Raw genomic sequence first — 23,077 nt, 5'->3', positions numbered from 1 at the left:
CAACATACATTTTTACTGACCTGCGACATAGAAAAGACGCGACACACGTTGAGCTCCTTTTACCGCCAACAGGAAGATTTATTCTTTTGGTGTGCTCAATCTTTTCTTGGTCACTAACGCGTCAGCGCCCCTAGCGGCCATGTGTAGAATTGCACGGACTAACTGAAATAACACTAAAGAACTTATTACGATGAGAAATTAAAGATACAAAATGAAAAAATATGTTGGGGTGCCTATTTTCTTACTTCTTGGTTTTGTTTACTAACTTGTTTTTCACCCCTCTACATAAAACAATATGAAACAATCCACCGCCAGAAAGATATACTTATCTTTTAAGGTAAACGCCCCACAGCAAAAAGTGCATGAAAGCGATATGATCTGTACACTTTCTAAAAATACTTTGTAATATAAATGAAAATTCTCACTCAATGGTGGAATATATGAGATGCACCGGGTGCGACCACAAAGTCGCACTAGGAAAAGTGATACCAATGTGTCTTTTTATTGCTTTTGAAAATAAGTTCTTAATGATTAAGATCACACACATTAGTACTTAATGGTGGATAGCAGATGTTTATAGCAGGTATTTCCTTTGGTCATAAACATCACAGAGAGCAGACTTTGATACCATTTCAAATGAAAGAGCTGTGATAAATAGCTCCTTTCAAAATGCAATCTAAGGATGAGGCTAGCAAAACTTTTAAATTAAAGATCTTTATCTTACAATGTGCTTCAGACATTATTCTTATGCTAAATATATAGATAATTACATTATTATTAATAGCTTTCTCCTGCAGCTCACATCTGAATCTTTTAATGTTTTTAAGATGCTGTCTTCCAGCACAGAAAATAAAGCTTAAATATCTTTCTAGTATTAAAGAAACATTTAAGGATTGACATATATACTTGGTGAAATTTGGACACAATATCTTATTAGCTAAGTTTAGGAAATGGTATGATTTGGGAATAGGAGGACTTAAATTTAATGTTTAATGTCTTAATACAAAATATGTTGCTTACTGAACCACTTCACAACAACGTAAAAATGATGAATGTGGAGAATATTCAAAGACATTCAGACTTAAGCTCAGAATTTTCTTTCCTTCAGTGTCAATTAGTCTTACCCGTTGCCTCTGGAAAAGGCCTTGTCCTGTGACTTACAAGTAGGTTTTCTGCTCCTTGGAGCAAAACAAATGTGTTTGTTCTGTCAATGGATTTTGGCAAGTAAACAAAGAGTACCATGAGATTAATTAACTTTGGGTGTGTGGCAAAGATTTTGGAAAACAGGTCAATGTGAGAATTAACCAGCAGACTGAAGGTATCAAAATGCCACATCATGTCATGTTCATAACTTCTAACCCCATCCCTGATACTTCACCTCACATCGCCTCCTAAAAATGTCTTCAATTATTCAGCTAATCTAAATTATTAACTGTCATCCTGATAGACTTGGCTGTGCTGTGGGTCACGTCTACACTGCCCACACATTTCCTGCAGACCGACCTCTCAATTTCTTGGCAGGCTGGTGGCCTGATTGTCTAACATGGATATTATTGATTAACATAGCAATCCCAGCCACACATTCCACATCCTCCCACCTCCATCTGCAAAATGAAACACAAATTGCAACTGTGATGATTAACTGAAGCCTTAAAGGGGAACCTGTATGTTTTCATTAGTAATGAGTTCCTTATCCTCACTTATCCGAGCCAATCCCATCAGACAAGCCCACTCTCTGCAAATCATGTGCTTAGGACTGATTAGTTGTTTTGCTGAGTTGGTATGGTTGGTAATAAAAACTATTCATATTTTGTTGGAAGCATCATGTAGAAATGATGATGATACAGATTTTTTTCAAAAATTAAGACAATACCAGAAGAAGGAAGGAAATGTTGGAAAACTGGCCAGAAACTGTAACTTTATTTTCATTCATGACTTATTAATGAAGATAATCTTTCAGTTATTAGTAATATGAAACCGGCTTGTAAAGTAAAAAAAAAATAAAAGTGCCTTTAGTGTTTACAGTTGTCAAACACAGTACACCATACATAGTGGGTGGGAATCCCACTATGTATCACCCACTATGTGACATAATGAGAAGTGAGTTCCCTTGAACATATTTGCACATCAAACAGGGCAATAAATTTGAATGAATGATATCAAAATGCGTAAATCCAGAGGAGTCAAAACCGAACCTCCGATAAAGTTATGAGACAGATGTACAGCAATCTTGATGAGTGTGGTTGTAAATTTAAAAAGATGAGATGTCATACACAGTGTTTACACCAAAGGGGTTGTTAAAGTCAACACAGTCATAAATGTAGATGGAGTGTATATGAGGTGTTTGAAAGTTTATAAAGCTCTTAACTTTCTTTTAAATATTAATTATGAAACATAACTGGTTAACCTAACAGTAGGATTTAGGAGGCCTCAGCAATTAACCAATTAATCAGTTTGTCCATTTGGAAGACCCATTTTTGCCCATTTTCTCTTGAGACAGAAAGTTTGAGGTACTGCCCTAAAACACACCCGCTTGTGTTGCTCCACTTTATTCAGATGCTGAGAATTACCAGTCAGAATAACCTCTCAGAAGCTTATAAACCCATGACTTCATAAACTGGGTTTCCCAAATTGAGTAATCTTAGAGTATGTAAACATTTTAATTTGAAGGAAGAAATAAACAATTTTCATATTCTCTGTAATTATTATCAAACAGTTAAAAAGTCTAAATAATATGGAAAATTCCAAGATAAAACATAGGTTCCCACAAAGATGACCATCTTCATCCCTTCATGCCCACAATAAAGATATTTGATGGCTGCCTGCAGCAAGATAATGTATCACCATACAAAGCTCAAATGATCTCAAATGACAGTAAGTACACTGCTCTCCATGGATTTCAGTTCTATTGACTCAGTTCTATCATAACATCTTTAAGATGGTATGAAACCCAAGATTCACATCTTAAAGATGCACAGATTACGCATCTTCTGCAACTCTGTGATGCTTTAAAATCAATATGAACCAAAATCTCAGGAATTTGTCTGACATATCGTTTGATCTGTGCCAAAAATAATAAAGGCAGCTGTCAAGGCCAAAAAGGGTTTGACTTGCAAGGTGTTTCTAATAAAATCACTATTGAGTGTAAGCCAAGCCATTGCAAAATAATGACTGACATAAGAAGAAAAGAGAAGTAGAAAGGAAACTGAAAACGTAAACAACAGGTTTTAAAGTGTAGGGTTAAAGATTTAGATCAGTCAGACAATCTTGACCCTATTGCTAAATGTGTTCTGGATAATATACAAGCATGACAATGATACCTATGGCCTGCAGCAAAAGGGGAATCATGTTTATTCAGTTACACCCTGAATTTTCTGATATTTTAAAGAAAAAAAAAGCACCAATATGCATAGGTCCTATCATCCAAGTTAATAACATTAATAACATTTGTCACACAAACTTTCTCCAGTGTCTTAAGGGTGAAGTGACAATTATCGTTTTTTTCACTCTAAGTGGAGGAACCCCAGCTCCATAGTTTTTACTACGACAAAAACAAATGATCTTGAAGCTTCAGTGAGATTCTGTGTTGATCACACATTTTTGGTATCAGTGCTTTTGAACATTTTTTAACAGGCAACAAAGATTTATACACTGAGCATATGACTGAATTTTCTTCTGTCGAAATCACACCCTCATCCAACACAGACCATAATGACTTCGTAAAAGGGAAGTTCTTAAAGAATAATTACTTTGAAAACAACTAAATTTTCTGTATTTCTTACTCACAGACATTAAAAGTAAGCAATTATTAGGGATAGAGGGCAACAGTGTATTGAAGATGCTCAGAAAAATTCCCAGTTGCTGGACTAATGGTTCCTTCGTGGCGTGTGTGTGAAAAATTGAGCTTCATGAGCTCGTTAAAAAACCTCCAGATGTGTTGGTGGCATGCCAAATGCTCACAGAGCTGTGTGAGTGCTGGTAGGTTTCATGCCACACCAAAACAAAATCAGTATATATATAGGGTTTGCTATGTCCAAACCTTGCTGTCTTTCAGATGTTTGAAAAACTGTTTCATTTTTGGAAGGTCACAGGTCTGTGTTTAATTTAGATGACTGACAAAAAGGGCAAACCTGCAACCCGGAGCAAAACATATCTATAGATATTTGGTCTGTAATATATAACCCCGACCTGTCGAGGGTGAACCCTGCCTCTCGCCTGGAAAGTTAGCTGCAGACAGGCACCAGCACCCCTCCTGACCCCACTAGGGACAAGGGTGTTAGAAAATGGATGGATGGATGGATGGATGGATGGATGGATGGATGGATGGATGGATGGATGGATAACCCCCTTTCTTTTTCAATGTAGCCACTTTCATTGCCTAAAAGCTTTCACAGCTGCAGTTGTTAACACTCTGAGTCAAGCAGGTCTCAAATCCTTCAGAGGAGTATAGCTAGTTTGCTTTTTTGTGATAATTAACTCAGATCTGACCAAGCAGGAAGGCAAATTAAATCAAACAACTGCTTATGCACAACTGCACAACAGCAATCCATTCATTCAAGATTCAATAAGCCATATTTTCTCCTCAAATTACTGAGGAGAGATTAACAAGTATTTGATAGGCCAGGATGGTATTTGTGCGTCGATTTATTGGTCTGCCTTAGGACTTTTATTTGCTGTGTGTCTGTCCAAAGCTCTGAACCTGCAGTTTTCTGTGATTAGCACTCTTTATTTTTCCATTGTTTAAAATGTAGGCCCAGCAGGCATTTTAAACTTTAAACAAAGCTTAATAAAAAGGTGTGAGTAGCTGAACGTTTTAACAATGAGATGGTGTGGCTGTGTCGTAATCCATGAATCTCCTGGTAACTGTTTAACCCACGACAGCAGACCACTGAGCCCCAGATCCATAAAAATAATCAGACAGATGATGAGGTCAAAGGAAGATTTATAAATTCCTCTTTAGGACCTTGTAAAACCTTATCAGTACTCATTAACTCATGAGAAAAACTTGGCTCCCATTTGTAGGGACTCTGGTCACATGACTGCCTGACTCCTGGGTTCGAGCATTTAAAAGGAAGCCTGTGGAAGGAGAAAAACCAAACACACTTAGCTGAGCATCTGCTGAGAACAACCCAGAGACCAAAGAAGCTGCAAAACAACCTGCTGCCAACTACCACCATGAAGACCACCTTTGCTGCCGTTGCTCTCCTGGTTCTGGCTCTTGGCTTGACCTCTGAGGCCGTGGAGGTTGAAGTAAGTGATTATGAGGTTTTTGATTATTGCATACTTGATTACATACTTCATCCATCACATGGGGGAGCATCATGTAGCTATCTACCATGTGGCTTGGGCTACAGAAATCTATCTATCTTATCTTTTGCACACATTTTGTCAATGAGCCATTAATAAAACTAAATCTGCTTTTTCCTTCAGGAAAATGGATTGACTTTCTCTCTGGAGGCCGTAAAAAGGCTTCAGGAGCTATCGGAGAGCAGAGCCATGACCGGCCAACTGAATCCAAGGTTCAGGGCAAGCCCCATTTCACTCTGTGCCGAGCCCATGCTGCCCCAGGAGCTGCTGCCCCTCTGCAAGCAGGCAGGAGGGTCTTCATCTCTGGTCAGATTAGGTAAGATGATTAAAAACTAAGCTGCTCATTTAAATTTTAAGCACAAATAGCAAGTCATTAATATGAAATTATGTGAATAATGTGTGACTGAGCTCTCATCTGTCTGATTTTTGCCTTAATTTCAGCTGCGGTTCCCATGGATGTCTGTGAGATCTGCGCATTTGCTGCCTGCACTGGTTGCTAAACTCTCATTGCAAGCCAGAAACCTCTTGCCTCGCTTTAGGCTAATGATCTTTTTGTCCTCCCATCCCCTTTAAAACCTGATAATTATTTTCCCTGAAATGATGAGCCAAAGGCTTTATCCTTGATGTTCTGCCCCAGTGGGCACTTGATATATTTTTGAAATATCTATCAGACCAAAAAATGGCCACAAAAAATATTAATCAGACTGAGGAATGTTTTGAAAACTGTTACTATAGCGTATTGACTTTTTTTTTTATCATTCAACTGACAGCTCTTGCCAAACAATTTATTTTGGATTTTACATTGGATGTTACATTTCTCTTACTTTGCTTTATATATTTAAAGAAATGTTTTCTTTTCGCCTTATTATATTATTGTTATTTTGAATAAAAAGCATTCATTCAATGACCTTGTACATATTGTGCTTTTTCTTAAAAAATGTGTGTTGATTTAGGGACATGTCTAAATTCAGATCTTTTATGTTGAGAAATTCTTCTTATTTACAGCTGGAAAATATAACTTAGAAAAACAGCAATTAATGAAAGCAATTCATGAATTCAAGTTTATTTGAATTTAATTCAAATAAATTCAAAGATTTATTTGAATTAACTGTATTAATTAATACATTTCCAGATCCAGATTTTTTGGCATGCTTCTTAAATTTCCTGTGAGATATTAATATTACTATTATGCCTCAATAGTAACTATATTTCTGTCAAAGTTAGACCCAGAGCTTGCCCATTGTTCTACAGTATGTGACCAATATGAAAGCTTTTTTTAAATTAAAAGCTTTAATTGGGGTGCTGTGGTGACGCAGGGGCAAAGCACAACCCATGTATTGAGGCTTTAGTCCTCATGCCGGTGGTCAGGGGTTCGATTCCTGGCCTGGCGACATTTGCCGTATGTCTTCCCCTTCTTTCCTGTCAAACTACTTTCAAATAAAGGCCACTAGAGCCAACAAAACATTAAAAAAAAGCTTCAATTAAAAAAGTAGGTTAGTTATGCTAGGTTAACTTTTATTACTTTAACACAAGGGTGCCCAAAGTCGTTCCTCGAGGGCCAGTCTTGTGTTTTTTTTTATGTTAATACCTGATGCACTTGAACTTAATCTTTGCTCTGCCCTGGGGTTGTTTTTTGGTTGCCGTGGCAACGGGTCTGCCTGTGACGTTAAGCTGACAGATTGAGAAAAATATAATATAACCACCCTTTTTTCTTCATTTTGTCCGCTGGGCAAATTGTATCATTTGTTCGTAGAACGTGGCGAGATTCAGAGCAATCATCAAATAGGATGAAATATTTCATAAAGCATATAGGAGTCAAAGTCTGTTAAATTTTAAACCATGGCTCCTACAGCGACAATTAAGTAAAATTTAATTATTGGTCAAAATAAAAGAGAAATTTGCCTTGTTCTCTCTTGTATATTTACATAACTGACAGAAACCAAACTATTTATATATTTAAATGCGATTTATATGAGAGAATATATATTTTTGCATCCAAACATCAGCATCTCAGCTTTAAGCCACATTTTATAGAATCCAGTAAAGTCGATGGTCACTCTACTCACCAACTGCTCCAACCAGACTCAAAAATGTTTGCATCTTTAATATTTGCTACATTAAAGACACATCATATCTCATCTGCTATGTGTGAGTCAGCAGGACAAAAGTTTTGCCAACCAACTGAGGAACAGCTGTGGAATCAGAATCTTATAATTGAAAAATACAAAGTTTGCACCAACAAGGACTTATTTGGTTTACACAGAAGTTATTTATTCTGCTTTTGAAATGTTTAATAATATTTTGATTGTTACAGAACCTCATGTTGTTTGTCATTAGCACTTGATAAAATCAGACAATAAAAGGCAACTATGTGATAATTCTTCACAAAAAATATTACTGAATTATGAAACTGTTTTCAACTGTAGGCAAGCATTGAGCAAATAACAGACTTATTCCATAAATTAGAATATGACGGAAAAGTTCCTTTGTCAGCAGTTCCATCACCAAGTGAAAGACATTATATAGATCATAGACTATAGATTTATTAGATTACTTCCGTTTTAAGATATTTATATTTCATAGTATGTTTAATACCTGCTAAAAGGTTATTTCCGAAAGGTCCTATCAATCTGCCAAGCCTGATCAGGATGTATATCCTAATTTATTGAATAAGACTGTCTGGCATTCACATGGAAGTTTTGGCTTTATTCTTAGCACTAAAAAAGAAAAGGCCTTCCAGTAACTGTGGGTGCACCAGCATCCCCCGACTCCTCCTTGTCCCCACCAACTTGCAACACAAAGTTACACCCTTGGATTTCATTGTTAGCAAAACTCGAACAAGCAACCAAAAAGTCTAAAAGTCACATTTATTAAATTACCCCCAGCTCATCTGAGGTTATTTGAGCATGTATTGATGCATATAAAAAGCGTACCTGTCGAGGAAGAAAATCTAAGATTGTAAAGTTTCCTTGAATGATTTGAGTGCCATTATTACTAAAATTCCTCAAGACATAAATTATGTTTTACTATTTAGCGCACCGTGTTCCAACCCGGTGATTATTTATGTTGTGCAACATTCTTACTACCGTCGTATTCATGTCTATGCTTCTGCCTATGATTTGTTGATTAATGCTAAGTGCTAGCAGCATAACGTCCAATTTTGCAAGATGAGTCCGGCAAGTAATATGGAGTTATTTAATTGATTTACGATAATGTCCTGGCCTTACTGTTTTTCAGGAAGTGATAGGCCTCCTTAAAATGATTGCCGCGACGCATGGAATGCAACAATCATTCTCTTCCTGGAGGTGCTGCTGCCTAGTGGCTGATTTGGAGCGAATGGCGGCCAAGTTCATGCCGGGTGTAAGGATACAGGTGGAGTGAAGACTGATTCATACATACTGTAGATGTAACACAACGGGCTGCGGTAAGCTGATGCTTCGGTAAGTGTAGCTTTTTGAACAAGCAGGAAAATAAATTTTCTACCTTCCCTGACTATATGGGTGGCAGAGAGCACCGTGACAGTATATAGCTGGGATCAGTTTCTGTGTGTGACAAAGGAGCCAAAGATCCCGTCTCGCACATTAACACAAAAGCTTTAGGTGGCTGGGCAAAGTGAGAGTTCGTCTATTAAATTGACTGAAGATGAACACATAAACTACAATCTGAGGCATAGACACTTTTTTAGAAGTGTTTTTTTGATCCTGCTGCTTATTAAATTGGATATAATTTCTGATTTTTGAATAATGTTTGCTCAGGTTAACTTAAAAAGTGAGCTATTATTGCCACAGGTTAATTTTCTAAACTATGTAAATGTTAGTGATGCACAAATGTGAAAATTGGCACTGATACTGATATAATTACTAATATTTTATTTTATGATTTTTTTAATTGATTACTCAATTAATCATCAAAATAATCTACAGATTACTCAGTTACTAAAATATGTGTTTACAACAGCCCTAGAAAATACCATATCTTGCATCTGCATCACATGTAACACCTATACACTGAAATTTGCATTACATCAAAATTCAGCAACGTAAATAATTCATTTTGTGCAGCTAAATTATATTATCATACAGCTCAGAGCCCCAGTGGTTCTCGACATATCAGCAAATCCTCAAACCTGTTAATTTAACTGGCTAACAGCTAACTTAATTAAAAAAGTGGAGCCATATGGAGAAATTCCGACTCAGATTGCTACACTGAAAAATTAGGAATGAACATTGTAATAGGTTGTCAAGTGTTTGTTGTTCTACTCTAGAAGTGTATTTAATTAAAGGTAAGAATTAAAAGCAGAGTGTAGTTATTCTAGGATAAGTAATTCAAAAGTTTGTTTCAGTCAAAACATGGCTAAAAATAATTAGCCATGTTTAAGTGCTGAGATAAAAATATAAAGGTAAACTATGGTAAAAACGTTTGAGTGTAATAAAAACACATGCATGACTTTTACAGCTGACTACATTCTTCTATTACCTTCTGTTCCTTTTTTTCCACAGCAGCTAATTGCCCCATGAATGCAGCGGCTACTTACGAGTTACATAATCCTAAATCAATGTCAGTGAAAATTTATTGCAGCCCTTATTGATTTTTCCAAGCAACTTTTTCACTCATTGTTTTGCCTACAACTATTGCATGTGTGTGTTTGTCACGTTTCTTTTTAAGTCATGACAGAACAGCTGGTGTTTATATATATTGCATCATGATCACACACAAAGAGAGAAAATAAACTTTTTATTTCTAAAATGCATTCAACTGGGATGTTTTCCACAAGAAGATTAATTCAACATAGCACATTTCTATGATAAATTACGTAAATCATAACTTATGGACTGATTTATTGGGGCCAGAAAGCACAGATCATGGAAAAAACTTTTATGTTGTTTTGGACAGATATGTTAACTTTTACAACCACATATATATAGTGTAACTCAGTTTACTATCGTTGTAAAAATGTTGCTAGAATTAAAGGTTTCTTTTTGTGATGGCCAAATCTAGAGTTACACTCCACTAAAGTTGAGTGCACCTTTGCACCTTTTATTCATCCAAACACATTCACACTTGAATTTGGAATGAAATTTTCATTGGTTGGTTTAAATACAGTTATTCTATTTGTAACCATGAACATTTAGCTCCTCGTGTATTCATTGTTTATCTTTATTTGTGCTTATGACTAATACTTATTTCTTTTACCGGTTACCAGCCAAGGCCCCTGACAGTTGCCAGACAAAAGATGGTGCCTAGGGCTAAGCACACCTAAATACATGGATTTGATTGGACTGCACTACCAAGTCCTACTAGAGAGGGGGGACTTGTAATTTCTTTTTTTTTTTTTTTTAATTTGTACTTACCTAAATATTTATATTATAAAGTGTAATATTCATTTTTTGTAAATATATTTACAAAAACTATTTTTCTAATGATTCCTGTGACTCGATTTCCTTTCAGCCCATCATGCTTGTCATAACATGACACAGAAAAATTGGTGCATGAATTTATGTCCAGTAGGTTAGTTTACTACTCTGATGTGTTTACTGGTAGAAAAATCAATCAGGCAGCTGCAGCTCATTCAAAATGCTGCTTCGAGAGCCCTGAGCAACACAAGGAAAATTGTTTCTATTATGATTCTTAAGCCACTGCACTTAGGATTAGATAGATTTAAAATTTAGCAATTGGTCCATAATGTAATAAATTCTTTATTTGTTTTCTCAGTTTCTCATGAATGATAAAGAAATGGACTGAAGATTATACTAGCATATTAACATTAGTTTTTTTGTTTGTTTTTATAGTGCAGTAGTTTTAAAATCTTCGAGGGTTTTTTTATTTTGATGTTTATCCTGTGTTTTGTGAAAAGCGGTTTAAATCAGATAATGTATTGGATGGTGCAGTATTAACAAACATTCCTTGCCTTGTACTATTTTTGTTTTATTGTAACTTCAAATATGAAATATATCTGAAATAATCTTCCCTTTGAACCTTCATTTTCTGGTCTCCATCTGCTCAAAGCTTCATCTCACCATGCAGTGGTATGCCTATTAGGTCCAATTTCAAAATTGGCTCACGATTTGAGACGTGAAAGTGCATGGTCCTCTGACTCTGTCATGGTCCCATGATGGATTGGACACGTGTGCTTGTTCTAATGCTAATGAAAGCATGCATATGCACTGAGCAGTCTCCCATATAAAATTCAGCCAAATATAACGCTTATTTTGAGGAGAAACTTTTAAAGGGAAATTTATAGACAAAACTGAGAACAGGAAGCTGACAAATGTGCGGAGAGCTGTGGTGCAGCTGACATAAATTGTATTGCAACACGGCCTTGAGCGCAACAAGGTCTCAAATTAGATCACTCCCACACTTCAACCATGAACTGGCTTTTCATTGCTGATCAAATAAATCCAGACTCTGACTCACCATTACATCACAGATGCAGACGCAGGAAGATAGAAACTTCTCCTCTAGGAGAACAACATTCTCTGTTCAAAAGTACAAGATAATACATCCACTTTTTCCTTTTTCTAATTTTGGGGGAATTTGGGTTTATTTATTCTTGGAAAACTTTTTTGGATAACAAAAATGTGCAAACAGTAACAAGATTTGTACTACGAGGCTGTTTTTCTACCATCCATTCCTTTGATTTGTCAATGAACTGCTCTGTGACTGTAGGGAAAAGAGTAGAGAACCAACAGTGAAGAACTTAAACTGTCATGTTTTGTGGTAGCAGGTGGTGAGGAAGATGCTGTGGACCAAGGTTGAAATGAAGAAATGACTATTTTAATGATAATGAAGTCAGAAATACTAAGTCCAGGCAGGACAGAATGAGCTGAAGGCTAATAGCTCAATACTGGTAGCAATTAGTAAAACAAGAAACATCTGACAGCAGATTTGACACGACAAGATGACTAGACAGATTAGACAAGGAACAAAGACCACAGGTGAACACAGAAGGTAATCAGGGAAACGAGACACGGCTGGGAACAATCAAGGTGTAGACAGGACAACAGGGAGACTCATAGACACAGAAACCTAAATGAATACACAGGAAAAAAGAAATCCTTACATAAACGCTAAATATTTAAATGTTTAAACGCTTTGCTTGGTTATTAAGATGGTATTTTTAGTTCAATCAAACCACAATTTAAAAGTTTAACAGTCGACTATTTCAGTCAAAAAAACATCTGCAGAAATTATTATTTTTAAAACACACACTCATTCTTGCTGTGTATCTTTAGGTATGAAAGCCTTCTCACCTACTCTTATAAAGTTTTTTTGTTTTGCTCTTAAATTGTGCATTTTGTTCTTGTCTGGACTGCCTGGCTCAACTGCATCAAGTTGTCTCATTCAGCTGGCAGAATGTAGTGAAAGAACTGTTGCACAATTAAAGATTTATATGACAACTGAAGGTGACATAGTTACTTGATTGTGCTATAAAATGGCACTGTGTGCCTAGAAAAACACATAGTGAACCTTTAATCATTGTCCTGTTCTTAAACAGTTTGTTGTCGTAGTGAAATTATTAAAGACATGAATTTCTTCTATTTGCTTTACCTGACAACAAAGTTCATGTACAACTTATTCAATATTTTTTGCCTCTTTTAGCAAAAGTATAATTAAACGGAAGTTTTTGTTTATCTGTGCTTGAAATAAGAAGCTGAATTCTAAGTTATTCTAATTTGTGTTAAGAGATTGGGATTGTATGGATTCTATTAAGTTTTAAATATTTTATCCTACCGCCTGGCGTTACAGTAACAGGACTGAATTTCCAGCTTTTCAATAATTTACTAATTTATTTGATTTTATATTGCACTTCGTTGGTCTTATCACTCAAAGCACTTCATGCTCCAAGACACATTCACCCAACTAAACCACACATTCATAAAACAACACACCAACTGATAGGCAATATGGGATTAAGTGTATTGCACATGGACAAATAAACATCTGATAAAATGCACATTTATTTGAATTTACCATTTTTATTTGAATTGCATTTAATTCACAAAAACAATCTGTTCTTAATGAGTAAAAACACTTCGGTGTTGCAGGTGGGAATTCCAGACACTTGCAAATATTATAAACACTTCAACAAATGACCTACATGATTCCGCTCCTTATGCATACAGTTTGTTTATCGTCCAACAGCTCTGCAGCTTCTACCTGTGAGAAAAGTCAAGAGATGAGATTTATTAGGTGGCACTGCGGGATGTTGAGAGTTGGTTTTAAATCCAAAGTCAACACTGGTTTATGATGATGGCACAGAGACCCAAGATAAGTGCTTAAAACACATGACAGAAGAGACACCATAAACAAAAAAAGAGGATCTAAATCACTCACTGTACATTGGAACAGCCTTTGATTATCTTTCTGAAGTCTCCGTTTTTTTACTCCCCCTGTCTTTCTCACTGTCAGGTGTCCGTGTTAATAAATTACTTAACAATCTGTGCTACCACTTTATAAAGAGGTTGTGAAGGAATCCAGAGATCACAGAAGAAACACTGCTTGAAACTGAAAGGTATTATGAATCTGAAAATGAGGGTACTCGCTGTTGTCCTTGTTTTGGTGCTTTGTGTGTGGAGGGGAACTTTGAGTGTTCAAGTCATGGTATGTAAAATATATAGTTTTACTTTATTTTTATTTTCTGAATTATTTTCTTTCTGGTTCACACTTGCATGTGTTCTTTTAATTCATCATGGTGCAAATCTTTCCAAGTAGCCCTTCCAATTTTGTTGTATTTAAAAAATAGGAATGTACTGGTCAAAGAAAACTTGTAAAGAAGTATTTTTCTAACTCTCTGTATGTCAAAGATTTGGGTTGAGCAACACAATTATTATACCGACAGCCTGTTCTCGAATCTGGTTCTGCAGGTTGGGGACAGGAGTTTTCCCCTGGAGGCAGTGAAGCAGCTGAAGGAGCTGATGGACTTGGAAGACAACCTTAACCCTCACCTCACAGAGACAAGTACTGCTGCCGTTTGCGCCCACCCTCTCCTGCCTCAAGTCTTTCGCCCAGTGTGCCAAGGGAAGGGCGCAGGAATTATTTTCTCACGACTTGGTAAGGACAGGATGTTGGGGATTCTTTAGGCAACATAATTATGGGTTTTATCATGAAATGCTCTTTTCCCAAACTTGCACTTAATCCACTTTTTGACCGTCATAAAAATGCAAACAACTTGTCAAACAACCTTGTTTTAAGTCCACTGTTTTGCAGTGGACGTAAAACAGAACAGTGAAATAAGAACGCAGTAGAGTTATTGTACTGGTTCAGTCAAAGTCCAACCTCACCCACATAGTGGAATTTATTAGTATTATGTTCTGCATAAATGAATTCCAATAAACCTCAAAAAACTGAAACAATATGATTTAAAAAGGAGATTCACCAAATTCTTCCACAAGGATTTGAGACTCTTAAAAACACTCTGATTTATCTGGTTGTAGCAATGTTTCGAAGTAATAATTTTCAAAGGTTGTACTTATGTTGTTTTTGTCATTTTAGAATCTCTTATGTTCATTTTATACACTGAGCGAAGATTTACACAATAACAAATCTGTTAAAAACAAAATCATTTGTTTTATTTGTATAAAACCTTCAAAGAGGTTGCACTCTTTTACGTCAGCTTTTATAGTTTTATTGTGTTGAATGTGGTAGATTGGGGGAACTGTTGTAAGAAGCAAAATTACTTTATAACCAGTCTTCTGTTCTAGATTGAAATCAATAAATGTGCTTCTTAAAATGTCAGATTGTTTAATATCCACTTTGCCTCTCGAACACCTGCGCTCTTATTTTTCCTTTAACACAGAAGTTTATTTCTGACTTTTGAAACAATAATACAGGAAAGGCCTCCTTCCTATTCCAGCTTAACCTTTAGGTTTATCACTCACACACTCTCCTTAAGAGTTTTTGCTTGGATACTGACACTATACACACGCTTTGGTTAGTTTACTCAAATACATTCCTAGAGTTCAAAGTTTACACAATGAATTATCCACATTCAGCAACCCCTGCACCATAAAGTACCTCTAGAATTATAATGCCAGAGAAGTGGCTTGTGAAAACTGAGCAAATAGTCTTTGGGGCCCTTTGAACCTCATCAAGCAGCGTAATTGCAACTGTTCTGAAAGGGAAATGGACCCCCATTATAATTATAGGCAGCATTTAATTAAGCTGAAAAGTTTGTGAATGATAGTACAAGGTAGAATGAATACGAATTTACCCTTTGTTTTTTGTTTTTCCAGTGCACATCATCATGTCACCTGATCCTTGTGAGATATGTGCCAACCCTTCCTGCTTTGGATGTCTGGACTAAAAGTCCCAACTGTTAGATGCTCAAACACATCGATTGAGAGCCTCAAGGGGGACTCGTCTTCAATAGCTTCATTTTCCACGTCTCTATGTTTAAGGCTTCCATGGAAATAACAAAACCCAGCTTGTCACCCAGCAATAAGCCCTTAAGGCCCCATGGCTCAGCGGTCAACAGAATGAATTTTGGATAGCGGTTACATTTAAAAATTATTAGATGTGGTATTTTTTTATACATGCACATTCCAGATGTTGGTAATTATCTATTATTGCTTCAAAGTTTGTTTCAGAGATTTACCACATCACTTGAATAAGACATTCAATTTGGTAGAAAGCCAATGAAGTAGCAACTACATGTAACATAGATTTTTGTTTTTGCATGTCTATTATTAGGCTTATGTTTGGACACTCATGATGATGCCTTTAATCACAGCTTCCACAGGAGTCACTCATCTACCCTTTAGACAAGCTTCATTTAGTTTTATTTAAAGCTGCTCTCCTGCCTACGTCGCCTCTAAATTGCAGCTGCTCATCTATAAACTGCACAACCAAATGAGACTAATGGATCAGTTAATGGATAGATCAAATGAAAGAGGTGAACCATAACAATTACTGTAAAAAAAAAAAAAAAAAAAAAAAAACAGTGGTCAGTTATGCATGTTTGTACCAGTTTGTTCCTACAAAATTTGCATTAAAATGTTTTCAAATAAAAATATGATTTATTGCTTTGGTTAATGTTGTTCTTTTAATTATAATTCCAACAAATATTGTAATTGGGACATCAACAAAATGTTTATACCTTTGTAAAAGAAAATGCAAGCATCCATCTACTCATCCATCCATCTACTTATTCCAGTCGTGGGAGAAACCAGAAATCCACACGTCTCTTTTTCCACTCTAAAGTTCATTCTGGAGAGTGTTGCTGTGGAAGACAGTTATAGTCCCTCCAATGCTTTCCAGGGTCAAATAGGATGTGACAAAAACCTCCAAAGGGAGCAGTCTGAGAGGCATTTTGATCACATCCCTCAACCACTTCATACATCTCAGGATTGAGGAGAATTTAAACCCTGAGCAGACTGTTTTTTATGAACTAGCACAAAAATAGAAAAGAGGGAGACCTCTTGAATTAGTTCGGCCTTTGATTTTTGTCACTGCTGGACAACTGTCGCCCTCTCGCGTTAATTCACTGACATTACAACCAAGTAAAGGATATCAACGTTTTTAACCGACAGGTATCCGAACTTAATGCGCAATCCTTTGATGACTAAGTAAGTAAACAAATGAAACGTAAAACTCTTTTTACGCATGTCAGTTACAATGAGTAGTACAACAGTCGTTCTTGTTCAGTGAAAATCTCTAGCGTGTTAAAGCAATTTTGGAGCCGAGTGAAAGCGCCGAAGAACACTCGCTGCAAAATAGCACAGTAGTACGGAGCCCCCTACGGGACATGGGGAATTTTTTTCTTTTGCAGTTTTGCGAGAGAACGCAAAAGAAAAAAATTCCCCATGCCCCCTAGGGGGCACCTACAGTAGCGTATCAACATCACAAAACTGCAAAAAAAAAAAACGTATTACGTCAGACACGGACTTAGGGTCACATTACTTCTACCGTGGCTCGTTGGTCTAGGGGTATGATTCTCGCTTAGGGTGCGAGAGGTCCCGGGTTCAAATCCCGGACGAGCCCTCTTTTAATGTTCAGCCTTCTGACCGAAGAGATTGACACATACTGTAGACACAACCCATGCATTTAGTATCAATATCATAGAAATGTATTGAAAGTAGTATGTCAAAGTTAATTTTAGTTCTTGTGTAATCATACTGTTGTGACAGTATTATAACTACTATCTTGAGTTTTGATGTTTTATTAACATCGAACATGTTTTTTGATGTTAAATTAAACATGAAATATATGTCAAAAGACGTTTGTTTTGATGGTATCAAAACAGTGTTAGTTTTCATCTCAAGCTTTTAGTGAATAACCCAATAAGTTAACTTTATTTATGTTATGTGGTTTACATGCAGACTTTTTTCTTAATAAATTGTGAAGTTGCTTTTTAACTGTCAGAAAATTTGCAAAAGAATATCATAAATGTAATTTCTTTCTTCGGCTCTGGTGGGGTTTTTTCTAGGTTATTCCCACCAGAGGGCGCCCTACACTAAAATATCTTTTTTGCATACCATTTACTCTATGTTGCATAAAACTGTAAAATCCACAGCAAAAGCAGCATGAGATTTCTTTTTTATGTCCCTCTTCTTTGTTGATTTCTTTTTTATCCTTACCTTTTATCATCTAGATTTTGTTCATTTAGCTTAGTTTTAATTCAATTTAGATTATTTACATAAAGCCAATACACAAAACAAATGTGATCTTGGGGAACTTTAGAGAACCAACAGATCCAATTTAAATACAAAATGTAAATCCATTTATCCATTGTCTCTACCCGCTTATCCACGTAGGGTCACGAACGGGGCTGATGATTTACTCCAACGGTCACTGGATGAGAGGCCTGTGACCCTGGACAGGTCGGCAGACCATCATAGATTGTAAATAATCACCATAATCCATTCATATTATGGTGTAACTGATTCAAATTCACTTGCACACATACCAATATAGTCTTAGCTATAATACTATGCAACCAAGTTCAGTTTACTCAGCTGGTAAATAAGTTTATAAGCAAGAAAGCCCAGATGATTGCATCAAGTCACAGATTTTGCAGCAATTATTATGAGTTGGTTCATTTTGAAACAATCCCTCATGAGTAATAACTTGGCAATAGAGTGTTATTAATAAAATTGGATGTTTTTAAAATTATATTGCATAACACAGATTATCTGTAGAAAAAAATCTATCTCCACTGCCTTCTCCTTGCGCTCTCAGTACTAACTGCAAAAATACACCACTTAGTTAGAAATAACTGTAAATATACAGTACCGATACCAGGAAAATGGTATCAGTACTGTAAATCCTGCTTGTGTACAAGCTGCTCACACTCTCCCTCTTGCTCTCTGCTACAGTTCACCACATGAATGTAAATGTGCAGGCTAGTTAGCATGGCCATTGATGATGGCGGACAAAGTTTTCCTCTGATGGTAAGTTGTTTCTCCACCATAAGTACATTGAGCAGCGTGTCCACAAGAATGATTGTCAACATTAAGACTTGCTCTGATTGGCTGTTTTTAACCAGAGGTAAAGTAGCTTGATTTTTTTCACATCTTATCTGTCTTGTCTACTGTCAGAATATAGTGCCAGTGTAGTTTTAACAAATACTTAAGAAACATACATTTTTTTATAAAAGTTACATACTGCAGCTTAAAAGCAGATTAAATTTGGGGGTAGAAATTACAAAGGGACTTAATTACAAAGTTAGCAATGTAATCCATTTTGTCATACTAGTATTGCTCGACATAACTGAACAAAATGTAAATGTCTGAATAAAGCAAAATATTAAATGTGAGGGATAAATCTTTTACTGTAATTGTACAGTAAACCCAGCTGTCCAATAAAAGTCATGGAAAGCAATAAAGTCATAACATCTTTCTGAACAGTGAACCAACTTTAGTTACACCCACCAAAAACATTGCAAGGAGTAAAAAGAGGCATGAAAAATATTTGTCAATGTTTTGACAAATAATTTTCATGGGTTTTTTAAATACTATTTCCTCCTTCTGGGATCTTACTTTGTCTTAGACAAAATAATTAAGTTTCAGACAATTACCAGTCTTTATTGGAAATGACCAAGACATGTCACTTAACCCACAGTCCTGAAAAGGGATGGTGTGTGTGTGTGTGTGTGTGTGTGTGTGTGTGTGTGTGTGTGTGTGTGTGTGTGTGTGTGTGTGTGTGTGTGTGTGTGTGTGTGTTTTAGTACAGTGATCATTGAAATTACACTTTACTTTCATACAAGCTTCTGTTATTCAGCTCTTGTGGCTTCAAACGCACACACTGTTGGGAGCAGTACTCCTAGTCGGGGTGTCCTTGCAAAGTTCACAATAACCTCAGCCTTGTTTCCTGTCTCATGGAGTGAGATTACTCGGTGATGTTTGTAGGACATTTGATATCTTTGAGAAAAGAGTTCTTTCATTTTCACAGCCTGATTTATATGGAAAGAGACGTCTCTTATCCTGTTTAGGGTCACGTTTATGGAGCTTATCCCAGTTTACATGGACAGAGAGGCCCATGCTATGTGTCTGCAGCATGGCAAACAAACATAAAGAGGGAAAATACCGTCAATTTGTTTGGACACATTCGGAGTCCAAATGACTTTTGTTCTCTATGTCTTTGAACTAGTTCTTGCAAAAGAAAAAAACAGCAATGTGCACCGTGGTGGGACAGATTCTAATCCAAATACTGTGGTTTGTGAACTATAACACTGCGCAGTTTGGAGAAAATGAGATTCCACCAGACTTTCAACCCTTTCTACAAAGTATAAATGTAAGGATTCTGTTTTTAGTCTCTGCTGTTTTTCTCTAATTTGAATTTCAAACTAAAACCAAGCCCCAGAGACGTAAAGATGAGAGTTGTTGTTCAACATGCTGTTCTCAGTCAAATCAAATCAAAACATTCTACTCCACCATTTTGAGCTTTGCATCACTTTGTAAAGCTCAAGAGCACTTAGGTTATGCAGCAGGAAAATAATCCAAAGAACACTAGAAAAAAATAAATAAAAAACAAAAATAAAGGTTTGAAGTAGCCAAGTCAAAGTTTAATCTTAAATCCTTTTGAGATGTTGCATTGTGATCATAAAAAACAATGCTTGAAAACCTTACAATATGTCTGAATTGAGATAATTCTGGAAAGAAGAGTGGACTAAAAATGCCTAACGGAGTTGCTGCCAGCAAAAGTGGTAGAACAAGTTATTATGTTTAGGAGACGATTGTATTTCACGTAAAGACTTGGATTGATTTTGTCTTCTGCTAAATAAAATTTCTGTAATAAATTGCACAAATCATCTTTCGCTTCTTTAGTTTACATGTCAGTTTAGGAGTGGAGAAATGGAGTTGGGGTGTATCACTCATTTAAGCCAAATGTATCTCACAATGCAACACTGTGCAGATTATTATTACAACATTGGATGGCCCAGTATATGTTCATAGGATTGTCACAAGGAGTGCAGTGTACTGAGTTGCTGTCTTTGTCATTTATTGGAAACATTGACCAATATTTAAATTCTGTCAAAATCCTCTTTTTCACAACACCATCAGAATGTTTCATGCAGTCACACCTTAAATTAACGGAACGTCAGGGACTATTTTTGATGTCCAGAAGCAAATATGTGTCAATCAACATTTCTCTAAAGCAGTTTCAACACTCAGTGTGAGGAAAGATGTTTAATAAGGTAGCCCATTTGGGGATGCAGGAGTGTGCTATGCGGTTAACACTGAAAACTTCTACATCTTCTCCAAATCCTGTGTGTTTTGGCTCAGTGATAACCAAAGGAGGTTAAAAAGTACAAATAAATGTTTCTAACATATCTATGTAAAAATGTTAATTCAATAATAAATGTGGACTTAATAATATGTATCTCCTCATTAGTACAGTGGTGAGTATCCCCGCCTGTCACGCGGGACACCGGGGTTCGATTCCCCGGGGAGTGAAGTTTGTTTCAGGTCCCTCTTGAAAATGAGAACTAGATCTCAACGGGGTTTACCTGATTAAATAAAGGAACATTATTAAATTGGAAATCATGTTAGCCAGCAAGTGCAAAACTTGATTCTTACTTCCTGCATAAGTCAAAGCTTCCTTGTGCAACACTGAAACCTACGATAACCCTAATGTGGCCATGTGATTTCTATGCTAGGTAATTTTATCTAATTATTAATATTTCAAATGCATTTAATGTAATACTTAATGTACACTTTATAAAATGTGTATTTTTCTTGTTTTTGGCATATAAATTGCACAGTTTCTGTTGTTTTCTTCTTTATTTTATTTTGTGTCCCAGAGATTGTCCAACATTGGCACAAGAAGAGGCTCCAAAAGCAAACTTTACTGAAAGTCACAACACATACAGTACATCCCCTCTGCTGAAATATTTGTCATTCTTCTCTACGGACCATATACTTCTGAAGAACAGCTTTGCCAATTTAACTCTCAGCTTTTTACTGGAAATTAACGGCTTCAGCTGAATTAATAACATGGCATGTTTAAATAATTAAACATAACAATTATATAACAAAACTATCAAAGGACCTAGACTTTTTAAAAGCTTGACAAGTGAACAGTTTCAAAGTCAGTTTGTAGTGTTGTGACAATTTTTATCAACGTATCTCTGAAGATTTCAAAACTGAAATATTGCATTCATATTTTTAAGCAATGGTCATTTAAGCAGGCATACTGTGAGGACTTTAAGGTGTCATTTGAGTAAAAATAATGACACCAGTTGCTCTGTTTTACTTGATGTTTGGTTATATTCGTTGTTATGCTTCAAATAGATCGTTTCATGTTTTACCTCATATTTAACACATGCAGAATATTTTAAAGTTACTCCCTGTATTATCTGCCGTTTCAATGGTAGAAACTCTCCAGAACAGTGGGGGAATATATGTAAGTTCCAAATTTGGTCACTTTACAAACTTCAGTGCATTTTTGCTGAGAATGTAAGTTTTACACCAATACCAGGGGAGCATAACTGTGTGCTCGGAAGAAAGGGGTTCTTGCTTTCTAAGGTATTCAACAAACAAAAATCTGTCACATGTATTTGTATTCAGCCTGTAGGAAGAAAATTTCCCTAACCGCATTTTCTCTGTAGGCACAGCTGAAAGACTTTTGTGGTTTGTCTCTACCTGTTTTGCACATGCATGGACTGGAATTCGTACCCTCTTGTGTGTAAAATAACTCCATCAGAATTATTCTGTAGATTTTCAGTTAGATTAAATCTGAATTTTGACTTGGACCTTCTAAAGTAAGAACACCTTACTACGCTACCTGTAACTCTGCCTGGATGTTGAGTTTTGTTCCCTTGCAGGAAGCTGAACCTCTGCCCCAGTCTCTGGTGTTCTAACAGGTTTAAACTCAACCATTTCATTTCGTTTAATTTAAATTTCCATTGTTTCTGATGAAAAGAAGCATTCTCACAGCATGTTGTATTATTTACTACTTTCTCTTGCTCTCTTAGCTAAAATTGCAATAAAGTACATTGAGGTTGGAGGTTATGACATTGCAAAATTTGAAAAAATTGAAAGGAGGTGTGCAAGCAATTTTGTATATCGCGTTTCAATAAAAGTATTTTGTTTCTACTATAGGGGCTAACTCTACTAAACTCAAATTTCCACTATAATACTTCATTGCCAAATCATTTGTGTTGTATCATTGAAAGAAACAAATAACACAAAAAAGAAAATCTGATTGATTCTAGTCTGCAAGTTTACTTAATCTTTTAACTCTTGCTTTCATTCTGCTGTAGTTTGCAAATAATCCGACTTATCTCGCTGCATGAGCAGATGGACAGATAGGCGTTGATTTCAGCACTGAG

General features: G+C 36.1%; 2 protein-coding genes and 1 non-coding gene across 3 annotated transcripts; all 3 read left to right on the top strand.

The window, feature by feature from the left end:
- The first annotated feature begins 5,081 nt into the window (after positions 1-5,081).
- Positions 5,082-6,211, top strand: LOC102237868 (guanylin-like). Its single transcript, XM_005802181.2, has 3 exons — positions 5,082-5,250; positions 5,431-5,623; positions 5,749-6,211. The coding sequence occupies exons 1-3, from the start codon at positions 5,176-5,178 to the stop codon at positions 5,805-5,807; spliced, it is 327 nt and encodes a 108-aa protein (XP_005802238.1). The 5' UTR covers positions 5,082-5,175; the 3' UTR covers positions 5,808-6,211.
- Positions 6,212-13,781: 7,570 nt separating this feature from the next.
- On the top strand, positions 13,782-16,244 carry LOC102238127 (guanylin-like). Its single transcript, XM_005802182.3, has 3 exons — positions 13,782-13,908; positions 14,172-14,358; positions 15,540-16,244. The coding sequence occupies exons 1-3, from the start codon at positions 13,825-13,827 to the stop codon at positions 15,608-15,610; spliced, it is 342 nt and encodes a 113-aa protein (XP_005802239.1). The 5' UTR covers positions 13,782-13,824; the 3' UTR covers positions 15,611-16,244.
- Positions 16,245-17,214: 970 nt separating this feature from the next.
- On the top strand, positions 17,215-17,286 carry trnap-agg. The gene has a single exon. It is a non-coding gene; the product is annotated as a tRNA-Pro (tRNA).
- The last annotated feature ends 5,791 nt before the right edge of the window (positions 17,287-23,077 follow it).

Source organism: Xiphophorus maculatus, chromosome 20 (genome assembly GCF_002775205.1).
Source record: "Xiphophorus maculatus strain JP 163 A chromosome 20, X_maculatus-5.0-male, whole genome shotgun sequence".
NCBI lineage: Eukaryota > Metazoa > Chordata > Actinopteri > Cyprinodontiformes > Poeciliidae > Xiphophorus > Xiphophorus maculatus.
This window is presented reverse-complemented; position numbering and strand designations above follow the sequence as displayed.